General features: G+C 50.4%; 3 protein-coding genes across 4 annotated transcripts; 2 read left to right on the top strand and 1 right to left on the bottom strand.

Annotated features, from left to right (window-relative positions):
• Positions 1 to 10,347: 10,347 nt before the first annotated feature.
• On the top strand, positions 10,348 to 11,127 carry LOC123065145 (histone H2B.2-like). The gene has a single exon (XM_044488501.1). It carries the CDS (start codon positions 10,448 to 10,450, stop codon positions 10,907 to 10,909), a length of 462 nt encoding a protein of 153 aa, XP_044344436.1. The 5' UTR covers positions 10,348 to 10,447; the 3' UTR covers positions 10,910 to 11,127.
• A 1,624-nt stretch (positions 11,128 to 12,751) lies between these two features.
• On the top strand, positions 12,752 to 13,418 carry LOC123065156 (histone H3.2). The gene has a single exon (XM_044488512.1). The coding sequence runs from the start codon at positions 12,836 to 12,838 to the stop codon at positions 13,244 to 13,246; it is 411 nt and encodes a 136-aa protein (XP_044344447.1). The 5' UTR covers positions 12,752 to 12,835; the 3' UTR covers positions 13,247 to 13,418.
• A 1,497-nt stretch (positions 13,419 to 14,915) lies between these two features.
• On the bottom strand, positions 14,916 to 23,954 carry LOC123180235 (serine/threonine-protein kinase PBL27-like). 2 transcript variants are annotated; one of them, XM_044592229.1, is made up of 7 exons: positions 23,802 to 23,954; positions 23,092 to 23,286; positions 17,828 to 17,831; positions 15,975 to 16,360; positions 15,793 to 15,902; positions 15,439 to 15,521; positions 14,916 to 15,147 (listed from the first exon to the last, which is right to left on the bottom strand). In XM_044592229.1, exons 1-7 carry the CDS (start codon positions 23,952 to 23,954, stop codon positions 14,996 to 14,998), a joined length of 1,083 nt encoding a protein of 360 aa, XP_044448164.1. In that variant the 3' UTR covers positions 14,916 to 14,995. The 2 variants fall into 2 exon arrangements, with proteins under 2 accessions (XP_044448164.1, XP_044448156.1); XM_044592221.1 differs by lacking the exons at positions 14,916 to 15,147; positions 15,439 to 15,521; positions 17,828 to 17,831; positions 23,802 to 23,954 and adding exons at positions 16,469 to 16,486; positions 23,369 to 23,702 and having other exon boundaries at positions 15,537 to 15,902; positions 23,106 to 23,286.
• Positions 23,955 to 24,356: the final 402 nt, after the last annotated feature.

Here is a 24,356-nt window from a genome sequence, read left to right on the forward strand (position 1 = left end):
AGCCTAACCTCAAATCCATCTTGGAGAAGACTGAGGATCCAGCGAGTTGATCATACAGATCATTGATCCTGGGGAGCGGATACTTGTTCTTTATCGTGACCAAATTAACGGGACGATAATCTACAACCATTCGGTCCGTACCATCCTTCTTCTTGACGAAGAGAACGGGGCAAGCCCAGGGAGAAGAACTAGGACGGATGAAACCCTTTTGCAAGGACTCATCAAGTTGTTTCTTAAGCTCGGCTAGCTCTAAGGGTGCCATCTTGTAAGGTCTCCTAGAAATTGGGGCGGTTCCGGGGATAAGATCTATAACAAACTCTACATCTCTGTCAGGTGGAATACCTGGCAGTTCCTCTGGAAAGACATCCGGAAAGTCGCGGACTACCGGGATATCTTCAAGGTCTGGAAGAGGGCTGGCATTTAGAGAATATAGTTGACGCCTTGCAATTTTGGTGGAGACAGTGACTATCTTGCCAGAGGGGTGTGTGAGCTGAACATACCTGGTGTAACAGTCAATCTTGGCATAATGAGCTTTCATCCAGTCCATACCCAAGATGATGTTAATATCTGAAGACTTGAGGGATATCAAGGAAGCTAGAAATACAAGTCTGTCAACATGTATTTCATTGCCATAACTTATCCTAGAAGTTTGCCACTTGGATCCAGGGGTTTGAATGAGTAGTGGGGAGGGCATATCACAAAATGACATGTCGTGAAAACGGGCGTAACTTTCGGAAATGAAGGAGTGAGATGCCCCAGTATCGAATAGAACCGAAGCTGGGTGATAGTTGACAAGGAGTGTACCAAGAACGACATCTGGATCATCATGAGCGTCTTTAGCTGAGACGTGATGCACACGTCCAAGTTCACTGGGAGCTGACTTGGCTCTGATCATCTGGTGTGAAGGTTTACTGCCACGGCCAACAGACTTCTCGGGCTGGGGTGGAGCAACACGGGTCTGAGTGCAAATACGGGCAATGTGGCCTGGCTCTCCGCACTTGTAACAGATCTTGGAGGTAGGACAAGGACCCGCATTGACAAGTGGTCTACCAATAGGCATGGGTGTAGCATACGGTTGAACTGTGTGAGGTGCCACACAAGAAGGCCTTGGTGTATAACCGGGTGGAAGAGCGGAGTTCGGAACCCAAATCCGGCGCTTCTGAGAACTAGAACCGGAGGAAGAACCCAAATCACGGGTGTGTTTACGAGATTCCTCGTAGGTGAGTTGAGCTGTCTCTGCATTAATGGCCTTGTTCACAAGAGCGTGGAATGTATTGCAATGATGCAAGTGGAGATCACGATGCAACTTGGGGTTGATACCCTTCCGGAACCTAGCCTGCTTCTTGGCATCTGTGGACACTTCTTCTGTAGCATAGCGGGCAAGGTTCTCAAATTCTCTACTATAAGCATCAACAGCCATCTTACTCTGGGTGAAACTACAAAACTCTTCTCTCTTGTGGTCAATGAGAGCCTGAGGGATGTGATGCTCGTGAAAAGCCTCAATGAAATCTCTCCAGGTGGGTGTCTGGCCAGCTGGAAGCATAGCCTCATAGTTCTGCCACCAAATACTAGCAGGACCTTCCAGGTGATAAGCAGCATAGGTGACCTTGTCACCTTCAGCTACGTTCGCAGAATGCAGCTTGTGTGTGATACTACGGAGCCAGTCATCTGCATCAAGTGGTTCAATGGAATGATGGAAGGTAGGTGGTTTCAGGCAAATGAATTCATGAATGGACACAAACTCTTTGTGCTGCTGGGAGGTGTTCTCCTCAATACGTGCTAGCAAGCGGTTAGACTCACGCTTGTTCCTCTCCATCTCTAGCATGAACTCTGCCAACGAAGACTGATCGGGAGGATCCTCATCCCTACCATCTCCGTGGTTCCGGCTACGAGCAATAGAACTTCGGTTAACCGGCAACATCCTGAAGAACAAAACCAAGGAAGACAAGGATGGATTCAGCATCAACTATAGATTGTAGAGGGTAGCACAAGAATTTAGTATCTCTCAAACTCCTAGAACAATTTCGGCAGCATAACGGCAGTAGAATGCTCAAAATGAAACATTCTGCAAAGACGGTAGCACCAACCTCAACATCATCACTCAAGGTTCAAAAATATTACTAAACAGGCTACACCGGAGATACTCGAACTGGGATATGACTCAGATCAACCAATCCTAAGAACTACGGAGTAGTAACACGTGATCCTGATAGACAGAAGAGGAAGCCTAGCTCCTTAACCCTGTAGGAAAGATAGGATGACTCAGATCAGAAGGCATGAGGTATAAGGAGTAAAAAGAGCCTTACGTTCCCTTCCACAATCAATTCCTTTACATAACTAAAGAATTTCTAGACTCAACTTCGACCAGGTTGGCTTGGAAGTCCTACATGCAGTCAGGCTCTGATACCAAAGCTGTCGGGACCCCGATTCCAAGTCACATCGATCTAGCCGGTAACACCTCATATCACTTTGCGGCCTCACGCACGGTATTCCCACGGGTGTCGTCTTACCCTGGCCCGGGACCGTTTGCACCTATTGGCTCACGTATATGATTGTGTTGTTAGCATCCATATGACAGAGAACCCGGGCCGACATGGCTAGTCGTGAACCCAAAGCGGCACTAACCTATGGGGACAGGCATACATGATTCACATCGAGCATGTCGGTCAACAGCGTGTGAATCTGGGCTGTAGCACTGGCTACCAGGACTCCGGATGTCACCGCGTGACATTTCCCTGAAGGGACAGACACGAGAACAAAGTGAAACACATGCCGGCCAGTCGAGTGTCCTGAGTAGTAGTGCTGGGCTAGCAGGACTCCGGTGAACCGGGCTGTAGCGGACTACTATGGCTCAAGGAAGCACTAGACTACATTTCCCCATATGTGAGGCTGCCAAGGATAAACAACTAGATTGTCGGGTTCCATACATAGCAATACACGTCACACGTACGCATCACATGCAAGTATGTGTTGTACAACATGGCATCACAACATAACGCAACTCATATAGATAAAGGCCTAGAAGAGCCACATAGCATTAATACAAACAGGGGTCACATGACCCACCATTTAGAGCATACAAGCAACGGAAGCATTACATGTCTGAGTACAGACAACTACAAAAGAAAAAGGCTAAGAAACCTGACTATCTACAAGTCCCTCCAAGGTACAAGATCGTAGCTGAGGTAACAAGCTACTCGTCAAAGTCCAAGCGGTACTACTAGTGAGACAGACGTCTCACCTGCAAAACATAAATAAAGCAAACGTGAGTACAAAGGTACTCAGCAAGACTTACATCAGATCCTATCATACATGCATTTGTATCAACAAGGTAATATGGGGTTTAGTTGCAGCAAGCCAGCTTTGACTCAGTGGCTATCCTGTTCTACGACAATGAGAAACTTCTTTGAGATGAGGCAGCGCACACGAGTCCACTAATCACCACATCAAAACACTACTATGGATCCATCCTCGTCTCCTGACGAGAAGGCCATCCATAGCACTCACACTTGTCTTGAGTATTTTAGAGTATCCACTTTAAGTTGTCTATGTACCACGTAAGCATCCAAGAAGTCCATAATCGCGGACCCGGCTTTTCGAATAGATCATGTTAACCCTGCAGGGGTGTACTTCTTCACACACGCTCTCACCACTTATCACCATATACACATCATGTATCTCGGCAACCTTCAAGCGGAAGCCTGGCGAGGGTGTCGGCCACGACCTGACTAACCACACAAGACTCTAGTCCAGGTTTATCGCCTATTCGGGTTCCATCCGCAAGGAGATCCGGCCGGGGTGTCGCTCACGGCCCCAAACGATATGTGCAGGGTTCCCAAGACCACCTCGCTAGATGGATCTACGCTTGGTACACCGTGCCACTTGTGCCTAGTCTGTCCCAAGCCCACCTGGCCGGGTGCCACTTGGTAGACTACTAACACTACCTACAAACACCAGAAACTATTTGCGACTCCTGGACAGAGATCAAGTTGGCTAATAAGTCGAGAGGGCACTTAAGCATTCCAATGTGTAATAGTAGCTAGTCATTGGACAACATACACGGAACTCAGTGCTTAAGGATGGTTCCAGTGAGACAACCCACCATGTACTCCTACATGGCCTCTCACCGCTACCTTTACCAAATCGTGTTCACACGCTTAACTCTCAGCACCAGAACATATCGTACCACTCCAATTCATTCCCGATGAATCAGACCTGACACAACTCTAAGCAATAGCAAGCATGGCATGGTAGGAACACCACATGGCTCAATCAACTTCTACACATGCTAGTGGGTTTCAACTATTTACTGTGGCAATGACAGATCATGCAGAGGAATGGGTTCAACCACCGCAGCATAAAGTAGCAGTTGAATCATTGTTGTCCTAATGCAATAAAAGAGAGCAGGAGCGAGAGAGTGGGATTGTATCGGAATGAACAAGGGGGGTTGCTTGCCTGGTAGATCAACAGGGGGGCACTGCTTCACTGATAGGTACTCTCGAACACTTCCGGAGCAGGACCTATCGAGAAGGAACGGTGACAACAATCAATACACAAGCATATGCAACAATATGATGCATGAACATGGCATGAAGATGTGATGCTGTTTGAGCTAATGCAACTAGTATTCAAATTGAATGAAGTCCATTTGAACCAAGGGTTCAAATGCAACTCCAAATTAAGCTCTTATATATGCCATTTATATGTTTTCACCTATACAGCAGGTATAAGTTGTTTTGTCATGCATGAAACTGGTACAGATGGAAAGATTGTATCTTTCTGATAATTTTTCATATATAAATTATTTCAATCCGAGCTACGGTTGAATTTCTATGATTTTTTGAAGTTTGAATCATTTTCTGGAATTTCCTGATTAATCTTAAATCCAGAAAATGAATAACTGCGTCAGCGTGACATCAGCGAGTCAACGGGTCGGTCCAGGTCAAACCTGACCAGTGGGACCCATATGTTAGTGTCTAAACTAACTAATCTAGTTTAGTTAGTGGCCTCGGGCCCACATGTCAGTATCATCAGCTAATTAAGTTTAATTAACATCTAACTAAAATTAGCAGGGGTCTGGCCCACTTGTCAATGTCACAGAGGGGGGGGTTAATTAGTGGGGTTGACGCGGTCAAACCTGCCGACGTTTAGCTGCTGGCGAGGCCGAACGCGGCGGAGGGCACGGGAATCGCCCTCCGGCGACCATTTGGGCGGCGGAGACCACGGGCGAGGAGCCGAGCCTCGTCCGCGTCATTTGGAGCAAGTGGGAGAGGCGGGGACGGCCGGAGCTCGCCGGGGCGGAGCTCGGGGCGGCGGCCGGAGCACGGGCTTCAAGCGAGAGCGGGCTGTGGGGCACGGGGTGGCCACCCGAGGGGCTCTGCGGCACCCTCGTGGCACCAGGAGCACGGTGACGTGCTCGGTTGCGGGCTGCGCTGGCCAGGGCGACGGCAACGACATAGACGGCGGCGAGGAGCTACGGCCACGGCGGGGAAAGGGGCTACGGCGTGCAGGCGGCTAAACGGAGAGAGGGGAATGGCGTAGAAGCTCACGGTGATTTGGACGAGGCGGTCGTCGAGCTCGGGGACGCGTTGAAGACGACGGGGCGGCGAAGACGATCTCCGGCGACCGGAGATGAAGACGGCTGCGAGGCGGCTCTCCAGGGTCTCTCAAGGCGCGTGGCTTGACGGAGAGGTGGAGGACGACGTGGCGGAACTTCTGGACTCGAAGAGAGGGCGAGGGGGAGGCGGTGGCCGCGGCAATGGCGTGCGGCAGCGACGGTGGTGCTCGGGCGGTCGCGCGGAAGAGAACCAGAGGAGGAGGGAGAGCGAGGGAGAGGGAGAGAGGTCGGGGCGGCGCGTGGCGTCGCGCGGGGCATCCATACGACGAGGAGGAGAATCAGGAGGTGGCGGGGAACGTGGCCCCGGCCGGACGCGTGGCCGCACGCGCCGGCGTGTGCCCCTGTCCTTCTGTCGTCGCCAAGAGGCCGCACCACTGGGCCGGGTGAGGCGCCAGATGACTGTAGGTAAGCGCCAGGTAAGCTTTCTGTTTTTGTTTCTTTCCTATTTTTCTGACATTTGTTTGGTTTAATAAAAATACTAAACCATTTTATTTTATTATGCCAATTTTTGTAGAGGCTAGTGGTATTATTCCAGAGCTCCTCAATAAATGGCACAATTTTTGGACATATAATATATATATAACATTTATATATCCAAAGCAAATAATTACTGCATTGATTCCAAATGCCCAAAATAAATACTTATGAGCTCCTAAAAATATTGGTTTGATTTTCATCTCTGTCCAATATTTTTAGAGAACAACATGAACATTTTCTTGGACCTTTTTGGAGCAATTTTTATCTGGGTCATTTCCAGAAATGATTCTGAGGGTTTCACAAATCCCCATTTCAAATTTAAATGGAATTTAAACATGATGCACAAATGGCTAGCTGGTCTAGGTCATACCAGAACTAGGGATGTGACAGGGTGTGTCCAAATTACGTGTTGGCCGACACGCGTCCTGCATCAAGAGTCAGCTGTTCAGTCGAAGGCCCTATACGTCTCGCAGGGTTGCCCCAGTAATTAAGATAGCAATAATCGGACAAAACCATTGGGTGTTTAATGACTATGCCACTTGAATCCCTAATGATAGGATATGTGTTACCGTACTAAACCTTTCTGTCACCGGTGTTCAGAATAACACTTAACGGTTTCGCTGCCCTTAGCCTCTCCGTGACTCGCTCTCCACGATCCCGGGTACCTGCAGGGATGAAGAACGCGGACGAGACAAGAAACAACTATAAAACAATTGTATGCTACACATACGAGGACGTTAAGAGGTACTTCCATCGATCCCACCAACAAATACATCTGGTTACAAGGCCCTTGCCTCAACCTGTGACCTTACCGAACTACTCACACATGGAGATCACATCACACGAAGAACTCACCGAAGAACACACCATGAAGATTGATTGATATTATGTCTTACAATGGATGTCGTGTGTGATACACGATTACAAGCATGGCTAGATGGTTGAGAACTATGGTGGCGGTGAAGGTTGTGGCTATGGAGATGGGAAATGGCGGCGGCTAGGGTTGATGGAGATGGCTACTATGAAGATGACGATTACTGGCTTGTTCTGCGATGCTCTGTTGCTCATTCGGTGTACGCCTTTTTATAAAGGTTGTTCAAGTGGATTAGGCACCTTGGCTGGCACGCCGTACGACCACCCATACGAGCGGGCACGGTGGTATGGAACACCATCTTCTACTCTGGCGCCTTTGTTGCTCCTCCCACTTGATCTCCCCTCTCCACTTTACTTATTTCCATGTATTGACTCGATTTCGTCCATGATTAGCCCATTTCATGTGAAACAAAATAAATATCAGATATTTGGAATCTTTTGCATTCATTAGTCATTCGTGACAACTCCGGAGCGAATATCTCGGTTTAAATGAAATATTTTGGTTTAAACTCAGGTTAGAGGAGTGCAAGAATAACACTCATCATTGATACGTCTCCAACGTATCTATAATTTTTTATTGCTCCATGCTATTATATTATCTATTTTGGATGTTAATGAGCTTTATTTTACACTTTTATATCATTTTTGGGACTAACCTACTAATCGGAGGCCCAGCCCAAATTGTTTTTTTTGCCTATTTTAGGGTTTCAAAGAAAAGGAATATCAAACGGAGTCCAAACGGAATGAAACCTTCGGGAACGTGATTTTCTCAACAAACGTGATCCAGGAGACTTGGAGTGGCCGTCAAGAAGCAAGGGAGGAAGGCACGAGGCAGGGGGCGCACCTACCCCCCCTGTGCGCGCCCTCCACCCTCGTGGGCCCTCCGTTGCTCCACCGACATACTTCTTCCTCCTATATATATCCACGTACCCCCCAAACATCCAGGAGTACCACGAAAACCTAATTCCACCGCCGCAACCTTCTATACCCGAGAGATCCCATCTTGGGGCCTTTTTCCGGAGCTCCGCCGGAGGGGGCATTGATCACGGAGGGCCTCTATATCAACTCCATGGCCTCTACGGTGATGTGTGAGTAGTTTACTTCAGACCTATGGGTCCATAGTTATTAGCTAGATGGCTTCTTCTCTCTCTTTGGATCTCAATACAAAGTTCTCCTCGGTTCTCTTGGAGATCTATTCGATGTAATCTTCTTTTGCGGTGTGTTTGTCGAGATCCGATGAATTGTGGGTTTATGATCCAGATTATCTATGAACAATATTTGCTTCTCCTCTGAATTCTTTTATGTATGATTGGTTTATCTTTGCAAGTCTCTTCGAATTATCAGTTTGGTTTGGCCTACTAGATTGATATTTCTTGCAATGGGAGAAGTGCTTAGCTTTGGGTTCAATCTTGCGGTGCTCGATCCCAGTGACAGAAAGGGAACTGACACGTATTGTATTGTTGCCATCGATGATAAAAAGATGAGGTTTATATCATATTGCATGAGTTTATCCCTCTACATCATGTCATCTTCCTTAAAGCATTACTCTGTTCTTATGAACTTAATACTCTAGATGCATGCTGGATAGCGGTCGATGTGTGGAGTAATAGTAATAGATGCAGACAGGAGTCGGTCTACTTGTCTCGGACGTGATGCCTATATACATGATCATACCTAGATATTCTCATAACTATGCTCAATTCTATCAATTGCTCGGCAGTAATTCGTTTACCCACCGTAATACTTATGCTCTTGAGAGAAGCCACTAGTGAAACCTATGCCCCCCGGGTCTATCTTCCATCATATTAATCTTTCAATACTTAGTTATTTCCTTTGTCGTTTATTTTACTTTGCATCTTTATCATAAAAATACCAAAAAATATTATCTTATCATATCTATCAGATCTCACTCTCGTAAGTGACCGTGAAGGGCTTGACAACCCCTTTATCGCGTTGGTTGCGAGGTTCTTATTTGTTTGTGTAGGTGCATGGGACTTGAGCGTGATCTCCTACTGGATTGATACCTTGGTTCTCAAAAACTGAGGGAAATATTTACGCTACTTTGCTGCATCACCATTTCCTCTTCAAAGGAAAACCAACGCAGTGCTCAAGAGGTAGCAATCATGCATATCAAGATTGGCAGTGATATCCCCAAAGCATCTATATTCATATTTGAAAATTATTGGATGGAATTTGATGGATTTCATGAAACTGTTAGGGGATGTTTGAACTTAAATTTCTCACTAAGCAACACAACTAGAGATGTGTCTACGAGATTCAATTGTGTCATGTAGGGTTTAAAGAAGTGGAGCAAAAACGTATCCATACTCAACTCCATTGTAGAAGCTTGCAACTATGTATCAACTCTTATGGATGGTATTGAAGATCAGAGGCCCCTCACTCTGATTAAAAACAACTTCAAGAATATTCTCAAGAAACACATACTAAAACTGTTGGAAGCTAAAATAATATATTGGAAAAATAGATACAAAAGGAGAGATGTCATCTTTGGTGATGAAAATTCCGCGTGGGCTTTGCCCGACAACGGCGGTAGGAGTGATTGGGTCTGAAGGAGGTGTGGCGGCTAGGGTTCACCCCAAGCCTGCGAATTGCCTCGTGTTGCAACTCAGATGACACTCCTCACTGAAACGAGTATAACACATATGTATACCTAGCTCAAATAGATGTGATTTTGAATTCCGTTTAAAAGAATTAAAATGTATCCGCTCGGTTTTTTTCGGTAACCGCATTTCCCACCTCTTAGGCTTAGGATTCGGTAGCCAAAACCTTGGGTCGTAGTACTTCTCGTGTTGCTGTGTGGTTGAGCTCCGGAATGAAAGAAGCTGTAAGCCTGTGTATGTACGACATTCGTCAACCCTAAGTACTACAATCTCCATTTTTTCGCAAAAGAAAAACCAAATAAACCTACCCTAAAAAGAATAAGAAAATCAAGCAAAGCTGGTTCTTGACCTTAAAAAAAAGGCTGCCCATCCTATTTCTACATTCCTCAAGAAACAAGTTGGCTTCACCCTTTTCTAGAAAAAAAGAAGAGAAAAATGCTTATCTCGCAAAAAAAAAAGAGAAAACAATGCTTGTACATATACAGGTTTGGGGTAGGAAATAGTACAACAAAGCAAATATACTCGCAAAAAATAAAAGCAAATACATTTGCATCACATGCCGCCTTGTTCTACGATGCCTTGGATGTGCTTTGCGGTTCGAGAGCGGGACGATCGATACGAAATATACGGTTAAGATCTGTCCGGCGAGGCAAACAGAACGCGCATCCTATCGGTCCACGTCAGCGATCCGGGGCGCCAACCCCTCCACCAATCAGCGCCCACCTCCCCCCCTCTATAAATCCCAGCACCCACCCTCCTCAATTCCCCACACCATCTCAGCCCCCACCTCCCCTGCCTCTCTCCAGCAAACTCACGCCCCCCACCACCGAAGCTCCCAACCCCACCCGAAGCGGCAGCCATGGCCCCCAAGGCAGACAAGAAGCCGGCGGCCGAGAGCAAGGTGGAGAAGGCGGCCGAGAAGACCCCCGCGGGCAAGAAGCCCAAGGCCGAGAAGCGGCTGCCGGCGGGCAAGACGGCGTCCAAGGAGGCCGGCGGCGAGGGCAAGACCCGGGGCCGCAAGAAGGGCAGCAAGGCGAAGAAGGGCGTGGAGACGTACAAGATCTACATCTTCAAGGTGCTGAAGCAGGTGCACCCCGACATCGGCATCTCCTCCAAGGCCATGTCCATCATGAACTCCTTCATCAACGACATCTTCGAGAAGCTCGCCGGGGAGTCGGCCAAGCTCGCCCGCTACAACAAGAAGCCCACCATCACGTCCCGGGAGATCCAGACCTCCGTCCGCCTCGTCCTCCCCGGGGAGCTCGCCAAGCACGCCGTCTCCGAGGGCACCAAGGCCGTCACCAAGTTCACCTCCTCCTAGACTGACGACGCGCCGCTTGTTGTGACAGATGTGGCCGTCTGCTGTATCTGTAGTCGCTGTTGACTCTGCTTATCTCCATCTGCAAGTAGTGGTAGCTGTAGTGCGCGTGCTGGGTGATGATTGCCAACGCTTTGTTGGCTGGTTGGATGTAAGAACTGAACGTGTTGCTTTTGCAAACTGATGAAATCTATCTAGAAAATGTCGCAGTTGTGGTACTACATGATATTACTAATGCTGTCATTTCTACTCTTATAAACCGAGCCTTTTCATTTTATTTGCACAAGTAGTGCCATTACTGGTTCGGAAGCGCTGATTGCTTGCCGAATCTTGTTTTGCAAACTGAGATGGGATTTAGAGTGTTGCATTTCCGCTGCTAGTAATTACGATCAGTCCGACCTGATTTGTACCAGTAGCAAGTGCCTGTACTAATCTCCGCCATGTGTTTGTAGCAACACAAGTTAAGTTTTCAGATGAGATATCGCTTTCAGATTCTTCTGAAACTGAACGCATCTATGTTTGGCAAACTGATGATATGTGTATCTTTGTTGAACTCTGGTTATCTGCAAGTAGCAGTACTCTTCATGGATTGGAGTGGAAATTGCTGCATGGTGCTGCAACTTGTGCAAACTGATGATATGTGATTAAGAAATAATGATGCATTTCTGTTGCTGGTGATTTCTTCTGATGATAATCGCACTTGTGTGATTATCGTTAACGTTTGCCTTGCCCTGTCCTGTTCTTGGTTCGGTACCCCAATAGTATATCAGTCAGTTCTGCGCGCTACTCTGAAATTGCCAAACGTAAGTCGTTTTGCATTGCTTGTTGGATAAACAAGACGAGGTTCTAGAGCGATGCTTCTTTGCGTTTATTTTCTCGCTGTTTACTGAAGAAAACTTGCATGCCGTTTTGTGCACAAAAGATTGTGGCCGTAGGTTCAGACTTGGCAGCATCTGAAGATGGATTGGTAACTTTTTTGTGACCGGCCAGCGCCACGGTAGTATCATCTACAGTTCGGGGTTGTGATATCTTTGGCACATTTGTTTCTTCATTCAGGACCGAGGAGAGGAGTCAAGTGAGTGACTCATAGCTGAAGCGACAGTGGCATGGCCTCGGTGTATCAACTGATTCTAGTTTCTTTTTTGAACATAACTGAATATAGTTTTTGCATTCAGCTAATTCCTCGTGTCGTGTGATGCTAGTTTGCAAACGGTGCTGCAATACGTAGAAGCAATGCGTAGCACAATTAAAATGGGATGATAATATATTCTGAACGAGAAGAAAGACGCACAATTTATTCCTTCTTTCTCTTTTGATTCGAGGAACACTCGCCCACAAATCGTTCAAATTCGAATGCCAAAACAATTGTTTGTACTGTAATATTTCTATTTTTTTTTTGCCGGGAAACTGTTTCTAGTTATCAGTAGGTTTTTTATTTGGGCACCCCGCAAAAAAAGTTTTTTTTATTTGGGCGTGTTGGCGGCAAAGAGCGAACACGATCGCGCCCTTCTCCCAGGCCATTTCGTTTCGTCTCCGGCCTTCAGTGTGCACGCAAAATCAGTGGCGCGGGGCACGATCCGGATGACTCCTCTTCGACCAATCAGGGCACGCGAGCCACCTCGCCGCGGATCACCCCCTCGGACTCCTCTTCAACCAATCAGAGCGCGCGATCCCACCTCCCACGGATCGCCCCCTCGAAACCAGATCGCAGCCGTCCACGCACGACGCATCCAACGGTCCACGCCCCACCATCCCTCCCGAAAAACCAAAACCAACGCGCGGCTCCCCGCTCCAATCCCCCGCCCGCTCGGCGCTCCCCTCCTTCCCTATTTAACGCCGCCCATTCCCCTTCTTCCTCCTCACCCCAAATCCCCCAACCCTCCCAGCGCTCCCCCCTCCTCAACAACCTCCCGGCGCATCTCCGACTCCATGGCCCGTACCAAGCAGACGGCGAGGAAGTCCACCGGCGGCAAGGCGCCGAGGAAGCAGCTGGCCACCAAGGCGGCCCGCAAGTCCGCCCCGGCCACCGGCGGCGTCAAGAAGCCCCACCGCTTCCGCCCCGGCACCGTCGCGCTCCGGGAGATCCGCAAGTACCAGAAGAGCACCGAGCTGCTCATCCGCAAGCTACCCTTCCAGCGCCTGGTGAGGGAGATCGCCCAGGACTTCAAGACCGACCTCCGCTTCCAGTCCTCCGCCGTCTCCGCCCTGCAGGAGGCCGCCGAGTCCTACCTCGTGGGGCTCTTCGAGGACACCAACCTCTGCGCCATCCACGCCAAGCGCGTCACCATCATGCCCAAGGACATCCAGCTCGCCCGCCGCATCCGTGGAGAGAGGGCCTAAGCTCTGTGCGTCGTCGTCTGTTAGTCGTCGTCTTAGCCAGATGTGTTCAGCGGTGAAATTGTGCGTGTTTGTAGTGTCTGTTCGTGCCATGGTGGATGTAGTGTTCCTGATCTGATGTCACCTCCTTGCTGTCATCAGTAACTGAAATGAAAATGTTTGTTATCTGTTCTAAGACCTGTGCCTTCTGATGCTTGTTTTTCATTGTTTATGAGCTTGTTGTTGAATGTGGTTCCTCAACTGGTGCATTTGATTAACCCAACTTGTGAAATTTACCGTCAGTTATAGCTACCGTGCTGTAATTTCGCAATCACTAGTAATCTTTTTTTGGTTGCATCTGAATCTGAACGAATAACCTTGGCTCGTCCTTCAGTTCTGTGTATCCATCTGTTCTAATTTGTGTCTCTGTTTTTCCTGTTTCCAATTTTTAATTTCGACTCTTGCAACTGCTGGAAAATGACTCTTACTCAGATGTACCATGATCACAACTACACCACTAAATATGATGCAGATAGACAAAAGATGTTTCTATTTTGCAGGTTCATATTTGTTTGTTCTATGATCGATGGATTTCCTCACCTGCAAATTCTGCAGTGTGATTGAGGTAGAAAGTGTAACTAAAGATGGCACAGGTGAAACTGCTAGATCAGAAAGAAATATAGATCTGTTGAGTAACTTTATGTTGGAAAGAGGTCATTTGATGAAAAAGGAATGTAGAACAGTCTTTGACTTGTTCATAATGCTTCGCTGCAGAGGAAAAAGGATGCCAGATTTCTGGTTTAATGAACTGAAGAACCATGAAATCCTAGCTGAGGAGGTGAGACGCTGCATATTTTTGCAATAGAAATTCCTTCTCTGAACGGTCGGACATGTTTTTGCTCCACTTTTCTTAAGATCCATCTGCATATAATTTTTGTTTTGGCGTCTATTTTATCGTTTATTTACATGTACCCAGGTCCAGGAAAGACAGACAAGGAAACTCTTAGGAATTCAATTCAAGGTACAGAATTAGCATTGAAACTTCTGCGTGAGCATGACTTTATTTATCTCTCATTTCAGTATTGTAGTTGCAAAACGAAATGGCGCTGTATGTAGTAGTGCAGTTCTGTGCTTTAAGGTTTTTTCTCTGTTCTAAATGTACCTTGTTGCTTGCCAGATTTGCCTATCTTGCCCGCCGCATCTGTTGCGAGACGTCCTAGTTTGAGTCGTGCCTGCGGGTGGATAGATGTGCTAGGTCGTCAGTTTGTGTCGAGCGGTGGAAATGCTCTGGTGCTGTAGTAAAAAGTTACCTTGTTCTTGCCGTGGTGGCGTGATCTTGATGGTAACATCCTTTTGTCATCAGCAAGTGAAAAATTGGATATGTGTGCTGATACATGTGCTTTTCAATCCATATTTTTTCCTTATGTGGCTGTCTTCGAACGCAAAATTTCGTAATTCAATAATTTAGTCTGTCGCCTCTGAACCAGAACGAACATCATGCTAATATGCTCGTCTTGTGTTCTGTGCATTGACGAGTTGCAGGCTTGCAGCATAGTAGACCTGTTTTTCCTTGCATCTGAGCCTGTCCTCGAATGTGACTCACCAAATGATTCCCAGTTCGGTGTCATATTTCCTGATGGTTTTTAGGTAAATCGCTCCGATTCTTATCAGCTTAAAATATCCCTTGGCAGCGTCAAATTTCATATTCAGTCATCCGTTTTGCTACCTCTGAACTTGAATGAACAGATGTTAAAACGCTCCTACAGTTATGTGTTACATAACAATAGCAGTATGCTTGATGTCCAGTATGCAGATTCTTTTGAAGGGCCTCCTGATAACCACATGTTTGTCCTGTCCGATGACTAGAAGTGATCCTAGCTGCCACCATGCCTCAGCCATGGGTGCATGCATGCCCACTGCAAGTGCTGTATGTTTTTTTTAAATAACAAGTGCTGTATATTTTTATTTTTTTGAAATAACAAGTGCAGTATGTTTGATCATGGGTCACTGACAATGTTGTTTCATGATTGTAATATCCTGATGGGTGCGGTTTTATCCTCTAGACTTGCTGTTGCAAGCACAAAGAAGAATAAAGCTATCTTGAGGGAGCTCCACTGCCAGCTGAAGGACAAGAATATGCAAGCAACTTCAGACTCCAATTTAACTTGTTTCCTTCTCTCTTAATTAGTCTGCCTCTTGGAATGTATGGAAGATACCGGGATGGATCAGTTCAGCTGAAACTTGCCGATCTTGCTTATGCCGCCCACACACCTTTCCACCTCTAGAACCAAGACAACCTCTGAATGCATATTAATACAGGCCAGGCACTTGTTATTCTTATTCCACACCAAGCAACAGTCACATATCACAGCAAGCAAGGAACTACTATAACTTGATGATGACCGATGCATCTGGAGATGTCGGGCGCATGATCATTTCTCTACTAGCTAGGTTAACTAGGTGCCGCAGGGTGTGATGATTCGGGTGGATCGACATCATAGGCGAGGCGAGACAGAGCTGTGACGACGGTGCCGATGGGCGATCTCATGGCCGGCTGTTGGTGGACGCACATGGAAGCAACTGTGAGGGCCTCCTCCAAATCCATGGACAGGTACCGGCCCTGCAGCGCCGGGTCTGCCATCCTTCGCAATCGGCTCCTGTCCTTCATCAATCGTGTGGCCTGATCCAGCAGCAAACATGACATCATTCACTCTGTAGATTACAAATAATATGTGAACGGTAATGGACTTACCCATGCGATAAGGTTCCGATCCTCGTCGGCGGGCTCAATGGGCCTCCGCCCTGTGATCATCTCCAGCAGCAGTCCGCCGAAGCTGTACACGTTCGACTCCTTGGTCACCTTCCCCGTAACGTATGTCTCGGGGGCAATGGTAGTGCTTCCCCAGAAATCAGTACACCAGCCTTTGTTATCCTCTGCAAGCAACCGTCCAAGGTCTGCCAGTCCATGCTGGGACATCTTTGGGTGGTAGCCATCTCCGAGCAGGATGTCCAAGCTACCCATGGATTTGCGGTACACCACACCTTTGTGGTGCAGATACTCTAAACCTTTGGCCACACGGGCAGCTATGTTCATCCTTGTGTTCCAGTCCAACGGTGCTTTGCCTGCTGAAGACCGGTCTGGTGAGGGGAGCACAAGATCGATCCGGTGGTTAATTAACACAAACTCAAGCGATCGAATCATGAGCGGAATTTACAGGGTTTGGCATGATCCAAACAAAAATTTACCACGGGGGTGGAGGTGATCTTTTTTTTTTCCGAGAGTACGCCAATAGCGTACCGTATTTTTATAGAAGGGAGAAAAAGTTTTACAAGAGACGAGCGATCAATGCGAACATCGATCACCCAAGCACCCACTCACACCTACGGTAGATCAATCGTGATCTCTCACAAAACGTTCTAATCCACCCACTCCAACACCTGCAATATGCCAATCACGAATCTCCTCAAGGATGGCTCTAGCTAACTCATTGTAGTCCTTAACCTGTTCCGATCTGTTGAAAACTTTAGCGTTTCTCTGTTTCCATAGCGACCAAGCCGCAGCAATTATGAGTGAATCGAAACCTCGCTTTTGCTTCCCATGGAATCCCACTCGTGTCCTTAGCCACCAGTCGACAAAAGTGTCCGTGCTGCTGGGATGGGGTATGTCAATTTCCAGGGTGTCCAAGCACTTATGCCACACTTGTCTAGCATAGACACATTGCACCAAGATGTGCTCAGCCGTGTCCTCATCCTGCAAACAAGTATAGCATGGCGATGGGTTATCTTGCAGGCCATGGCGTACCCGTCTGTCCGATGTCCACAATCGATGCTGCACCGCAAGCCAGGTAAAGATTTTGCACTTTAATGGCGCCCAGCTACGCCAAATCGCCACAGCTGTAGGTGATACGATCGCACCCTGGTTGAGTCTCATGTAGGTGGATCTCGCCGTGTATAAACCTGATGGATCATGCGGCCAAGAGAACGTGTCCTCCAGTAGCTCATCTCTCGGCACTGTCGCAATGGCATGTCTCAAATGGACTGTTTGCAGCAATGCTCCGAAGGTTGTCTGTGGTTGCACGTCGAGTGCCCACCTTTCTCCGATCAAAGCCTGGGCAACCATGCGTGAGTTTCTGACCCTATTCTCCACTCCCGCCACAAGCAACGGCGCTATATCCCTGACGGAGAGTCCATGAATCCACCGATCCCTCCAAAACAGGATCTTGTCTCCTTTGCCCACTGTGATCTGCACCAAGCTATCGAAAACGAGCCTCGCATCTTCATCCACCATGAGTCCCAGTCCATGCCACGGCCTTTGAGGGTCTGTGCGCCTCATCCATTCCCAGCGCACCCTAAGTGCGAGCGCTTGCAGTCTCAGGTTTTTCACTCCCAGGCCTCCGAAACAAGTCGGCTTACAAATCGTGCTCCATGCCACTAAGCATTGGCCTCCGTTCACTTGATCTTTCCCCGCCCAAAAGAACGCTCGCATCCATCTATCAATATCCTCGAGCACCCAGCCAGGGGCCTTCATCGCGAGCAGTTGATGCACATGTCTCGCTGCGATGACCGATTTCACAAGTACAAGCCGGCTTGATCGCTGCAGCAGACCCCTCTGCCAAGCCGGGAGGCAGTGCCGCACTTGATCCAAAAGGGGCTGCCAATGCGCCTTCGTGAGATGCTTGATGGCCAGTTGCAGTCCAAGGTATTTGCACGGGAATTCTCCAATGGGGCATTGCAACAGATTCTGCACTCTGGCTTTGTCTTCCTGGTCCTCCGAGATCAAAATCGCCGACGATTTCCTGTAATTGACCCCCAGTCCCGAAGCTTCTCCAAATAGCTACAGTGCGATCCTGACGAATCCCAGATCCTGAATGTTTGGCTTGACGAATAACGCCACGTCATCCGCATATATAGATAGTCGCTGGGTCGCCGAGATTCCGGTGTATGAGCTTAGAACTCCATCAGCCATGGCTTTGGAAACCAAAGCCGTGAGGACCTCCATTGCAATGACAAAAAGCAGCGGGGAGACCGGGTCCCCTTGTCGCAGCCCTTTTGCATGCCAGATCCTTCTTCCCGGGGCTCCATTGACTAGCACTTTGGTGCTCGAAGTATGCAGCAGGACAGTTATCCACCTGAGACATCTCCCTCCAAAGCCTTTGGCGCCGAGCACTTCGAACAAGAAGGGCCAGGACAGGGAATCGAAGGCACGAGATATGTCGAGCTTTAGGAACACACCTCTGGTTTTCCTCGCGTGAATCTTCGTGGCCACTTGCTTAACAAGGAGGTAGTTGTCATGCAAGCTTCTTCCGCGGATGAACGCGGACTGATTGGCAGCCACTAAATCCTTCATGAAAGGCCTAATCCGATTAGCCAGTAGCTTGGCGAACAGTTTGGAGAAACTGTGTGGTAGACTAATCGGTTTGTAATCGCCCACCTCCATAGCATCCTGCTTCTTGGGTATCAAAACGATCAGCGCGCGGTTTAATCTGGCGAACCCTCGGTCATCCCCAACGCAAAGCTTTAGGAGCGCTGCCATGATGTCATCCTTGATAATTGACCACGCCTTTTGGTAGAATTCAGCTGTGAATCCGTCCGGCCCAGGGGCCCTGTTCGGGGCCATCTCTCTGATAACAGACCAAACCTCCTCGACAGTAAACAGCGCGTCCAAACTGCTCAAGTCTTGCTGCGCCAAGCCTAGCTCTTGAAGATTGAGCGTGTGATCCCTGGCCTGTGCTGTGCCAAGGGAGTTTTGAAAGGCCTCTGTGAAAATCTCTTCTTTGCGGGTCTGGTCAGTGGCAATCTCATCTCCTCGTTTAACCTGCGGTATGAAGTTCTTCGCTCTCCTGCCGTTCGCAATCAACTGGAAAAACTTTGTGTTAGCGTCTCCCTCGCGAAGCCATCTATGTCTTGATCTTTGCCTCTCGATTGTACGTTCAAGTGACGCCAGCCCCAGAAGTGCAAGCTTTAGCGTTCTTCTTAGCCACGTCTCTAACTCGGTGAGCCCTCTAGATTCCATAGCTTGATCCAGTCGGAGGATTACTAGTGTGGCAATGGCGATCTGGAGTTTGATGTTCCCCACTTTCCTCTGACCCCAAGCTTGTAGCGCCACCGCGGCATTGCGGAAGAGCGCGTCTAGTCTCTTGAATGGGTCCACAATGGAGTGATCACAAACCCAGGCCTCCCGAACCGCCTGCTCAAAACCCTCCAATTTGACCCAGAAGCTCTCAAAACGAAACCTCTTCTTCGGCCAATATGTTGCACTGGTCGATAAGTGTAGCGGCGCATGATCCGAAACACCAGTCGAGAGCGCCTGCAGTAGATAATCAGGCCGCGCCAATTCCCAGTCTACGGACACGAGGATCCTGTCTATTTTGGTCATGATTGGGTCATCTCTCTCGTTGGACCAAGTGAAACGACGTCCGTGCATGTAGAGCTCTTTCAACTCATTGCTGTCGACAAAACTTCTGAATTTGTTCATCATGGCCCGATTAAGATTCATATTATTCTTCTCCGAGGCGCGGAGGATTAGGTTGAAGTCACCTAGAACCATCCACGGCCCCGGACATGTGGTTCTCCTCGTGCACAACTCCTCAAGGAAAAGGGTCTTCTGGTCGTCGCCTTGTGGCCCATATACCACGGTGATCCACCATTCCTCTCCAGACTTTGGATGCACCAAGCCTGTAAGGGAGTTAGTGTCGCGCGTGATACTATCCACCATCATCACGGTGGTATCCCACGCTAGAATGATCCCACCTCTCGTGTCCACCGCCGGCAAATAAGCAAAGCCGTCTAAAGACGGGCCACAACATTGCATTATGAGAAAATTATCCACTACATCGAGCTTAGTTTCTTGCAAGCACACTAAGTTAGGCCGCACCGACACTAAAAAGTCTTTCACCGCTTGTCTCTTGGATGGGTTGTTCAAGCCTCGGACATTCCAACACGTCACCGATGGGTTTGTATCCATGGAGCAGATGTGCATCCAACGCCCAGCACGCCACACATCTAGTGTGCACCGATTCCAGCCGCAGCCCCAGAGCAAGTGCCACTGAGCTGCCCTGGCATCTCTTTGCCGAACAGGGCTGCGATCACGCGCACGTGCTGCTCGCGAAGAGGCGAGTCAAACAGTGCCTTAAGCTCTTGCACGGCTGCGTCTTCTACGTCCAAGTCTTCCGGTACGAGTCCCAGCGTGCGCAAGAGAACGTTCTCCGCTGGCGTGGCCCTTGGCGCTACATGCACTGCTGATTTCTTGGCAGCACGAGTGGTTCTTCTGGGCGTGAATGGCTCAGCCTCGACCCGCAAGGTGGTGGCCTGGACTTCCCTGAGAATTGGTGGGGCCAATTTCTTCACAATGCTTGAGCAGAACACCTTGAGCTTTGCGTACATCTCCGCCTCCTTGGTAGTCAGTCCTGTTGCTGGACCGTCCGTCGCTACAATCTCCATACCTGTCCCCTTGTCACAAACATCCGAGGGCCGCTGTGCAGGCAGATTGCCCATATGCATCACCAATGGCTCGTGTACGTGGATCGTATTGCATGCAAGAACTGCGTGGTTCCCATCAGTGCGGGGCCCAGTCATCCTGAGGCCATCCATCGATTGCATGCATTCATCCAGGGGGGTGTTGCCGGGTGTCCCTTGAGTCTGCGTCTCCACCATGGCCTCATGTGTCGCTGTGTCCTGCGTGAACACGGGGGGCGCGCTCGCCAACTCACGTGTCGGCTCTACCCGCGGTGCGACAGGATTGGTCACATCCGGGGGCCCAATTTCCCCACCGCCTTGGGATCCTGGTCCTGCCTTCTCCGAAGCGACAGGAGGCACAACCACAGCAGGCTCTGCACTCGTTTTGGCCGTAACCGATTGCCCAGTGGCCACTCCTCCTTGGGGTTCTTGGTTTCCGTCCTTAGTGGCCACCAGCACAAGAACTGGCCCCATCTGCTGCATCGGGGCTGCCACCTGCGGACCCACCCGGAGCATTCCAGACTGGACAACCGATGGGCATGTGCCTTCCCCTTCTTTTCTCTGCTCAGACTCTGCACGCCTCAGCAACCGAGGCGGAGGATTGGCCGTTGCTTCCGGAACCGTTCCACCACTCCTGTTTGAAGTCGTCATCACTTCACCCCTAGTAGCATCCACAGTTGGCGCGCGATTCGAATCCTCTCTCCTGGCCTGACCGGTCAAACGCTGAAAAGCTGAAACTCGTCTCGTCAGCCTGCACAGGATAGGGATTGGTGGGGCCCCAGGCGTAGCGACCGGCGTGGCCTCCATGGGAGGGAGGCGCCAATCGTGTCCCAACGGTCTGGACCAGGCCCCACCCCCGCCACCAGCGGCGACGCCGCCCAGGCCGCCGGAGCGGGTGTCAGGGACCCCAAACTGCCACACCAACCTGCGCGATCTGGGTCCGCCACCCGCAATGTCGTCGTCGTCGGGGAGGCCGCTTTGGCCGCTGCCCGACGAGCTCCCAAAGAACCAAGGCTCGCCAGCCTCTCTCAGATCCATGATCATGTCGGTGTGTATGAGCACCTTGTACTGCAGGAGAGCGGGCGGCGCCTCCAGTCCAGGCTCCGGCACCGCCTGCCATCTGAGAGCAGGAATCTCATCCGGGCTCGCCGTCCATGCCGTGAGCTTGAACGAGGACAGATCGGAGCGGGAATCCGTCTCAGGAGCCACCTCCTCCACCTTGCAAGAAGACCCAAGCAGTACCTCCACCACAGAGCGATCCCACGCATGGGGGGGATGCCCTCGATCACCAGCCACACCTTGAATCCGAACACCGAATGGACTGCCTGTGATTGCCTATTCCATGGCCTGAAAATCAGACGATCACCTTCAAACTCCACCGAGGGGCACGTCGTCACTCTGTTCCGCATCTCCGCGGTCGCAAAGACCACCAAAAAGTCCTCCGGCCTGTAGAAGTGCACCGAGACGAGCTCCGGGGCGATGTCGAGCTTCCCGGCGAGGATCTCCTTCACACGCGCCGGTGCAAGAACCCTCCTTTGACCAGCCACGTATGCCACCATGGCGAACTGGAGGCGCCGCTCAAGGTCGGACACAACAGCAGAGCGCTTGACGACGCAGAGCTCCGCCGGCGCCTCCTCGACTCTGCTCTCCACTTGCAGACGCGGCGGCGCCAGAGGTGGCCACTCCACGTCGACACCCGGCGCCACGTTCTGAACCGACAAGCTGACACCTTGGGGCGCGGACGCCGGCGCCAACCGCGGCGGGGGAGATGAGCGGCGCGCCACCTTGGCCACCGCCTCCCTGCGGAGGTCGTCCACCGACGACGGGCTCCTCGGCCTCTTGCAGTCCCGGGAGCCATGGCCGGGCAAGCCACATCTGAAACAGACAATCTGATTGGTGCACTCCTTCTTGTAGTGGCCCTTCTCCAAACACTTGAAGCACTTGTCACGCATCTCCGGGGCAACCACAACGGGCGGCGACGCAGGCCGCGCCGTCGGCGAGCGCACGGTCGGGCCAACAGGGCTGCGCCTCATCCTCCAGAGCTCTTTCTTGGAGGGAGGCGGGCGCTCCCACGGAGCCTGCCCGTCCCCCGGAGCAGGAGCGTCGAGCTCCGCCGCAGCAGGCCCCTGCGCGTCCGAACCCTCGGAGCCGGAGGAGATCCCCAGACCCGACACCACAGGGCGCTCACCCGGCGGCCGGAACGACGAGGTCACAGATCTGGGACTGGCGGCCATGGGGAGGGGGGAGAGGCCAGGGGGAGGGGGGAGAGGCTAGGGGCGGCGAGGGATGGCCGCCGGGAGGCAAGGAGGTGGTCGCCGCAGTCGGAGTGGCTGCGGCGAGAGCGCCCAGGCGCGGTGGACGCCGGCGCCGGAGTAGCGCGCGGCGGGGAGCGGGAAGCGGGGAACTGTGGTTACTCGGTGGAGGTGATCTTCGAGAGAACCCAATGGCACGTGCTCGTGAACCAAGATTCTGTATTGGCCGTCCGCGCAGAAGCCAATGAGGTTGACGACATTCGGGTGGCGCAGCGCGCTCAGCGTCAGGACATGGGCGAGAAACTCGCTGTTGAGTTGCTCCGCGGCATGCTGCAGGTTAATACTCCTACTAACGATCTACAAACGAATACGTATGACATGCCGGTACATATGGAACTGAGGAAAAAAGGATTAGTCTGCCACCCAGGACTGTCACCACCTGGTTGATGCTCTTGAGGTAGCCTTTGTAGAGACCCGCCTCCGGACCAAAGACGCGGGAGTCGTCTCCGAAGTTCCTGGTCGCCGCCGCCAGCTCGTCCAAGGCGAAGGCCGCGAGCTCGTCCCAGGCGAAGGTTCCTGCCGCAGCGGCTCGGCGCGGTTCGGCCCGGGGAGGCGGTGGGACTTCCTTCTTCCTTGGGCCCAGGCAGAGGAAGCAGCTGGCTCGGCTGAAACCACCCATTATTCAGCCCTTCGCCGGCGGCGAGGTTGGTGTCGGCTTCTGCTTGGACTGAGGAAGTTTGAAGCGTGGGAGTGCCTCTCCCTCAGCTGACACACCGCGCACACCGCATGCATTGCTGGTTGGTTGCGGCCTTAAGTAGCACGGCGTAGCTTGTCGAAAATGGAAACCTCAACCTCCAAGAAACGGTACGTACATGCGGGATGTGGAGGACGCCTGTCGCAGGGTCACCAGAGTACTCGGTGCCTGCTCCTGCCGCTGCCGTAGCGACACCGACAGACATGAAGAGAGAGGCCGGTGTGCCGGTTCCGGTCAGCGACGTGTAAGTTGTCTTAGCGGCATCGAACATTTAGCCATGCTTAAGGCCCGTTCGGAGGCTCTCCACTCCTCGACTCTCTCCCGGAGCGGCCGGAGCTACAGTTTAAAATTATGGAGTGGCCGAAGAGGTACTCCGCAGATCCTCGTATTCTGCGGAGCTGGGCCAGTGCCGAACAGGGCCTTAGTGTCTAGCTAGGTCTGCTCGTCTGTAATTTCTTTTAGCTGTCTTTGATTTCTGTTTCCTCTGCTTCGCTGTCTTCTCTTTTTCTTTCACCTCTATCGCTCATTTTTTGGGTGCATTTGCAGTGGATGCTTTTTTTTTTTGCCTTGTGGCCGTAGAAAAAGCTCAACTCCAAATCGATCATATTCTGCTCCTCTCTCCTTTTTTCTCCAAATAAAGCGAGTACAAAAGCTTGGTCATATTCAGTGTAGG

The sequence above is a fragment of the Triticum aestivum genome, chromosome 1A (assembly GCF_018294505.1).
Source record: "Triticum aestivum cultivar Chinese Spring chromosome 1A, IWGSC CS RefSeq v2.1, whole genome shotgun sequence".
NCBI classification, from domain to species: Eukaryota; Viridiplantae; Streptophyta; class Magnoliopsida; order Poales; family Poaceae; genus Triticum; species Triticum aestivum.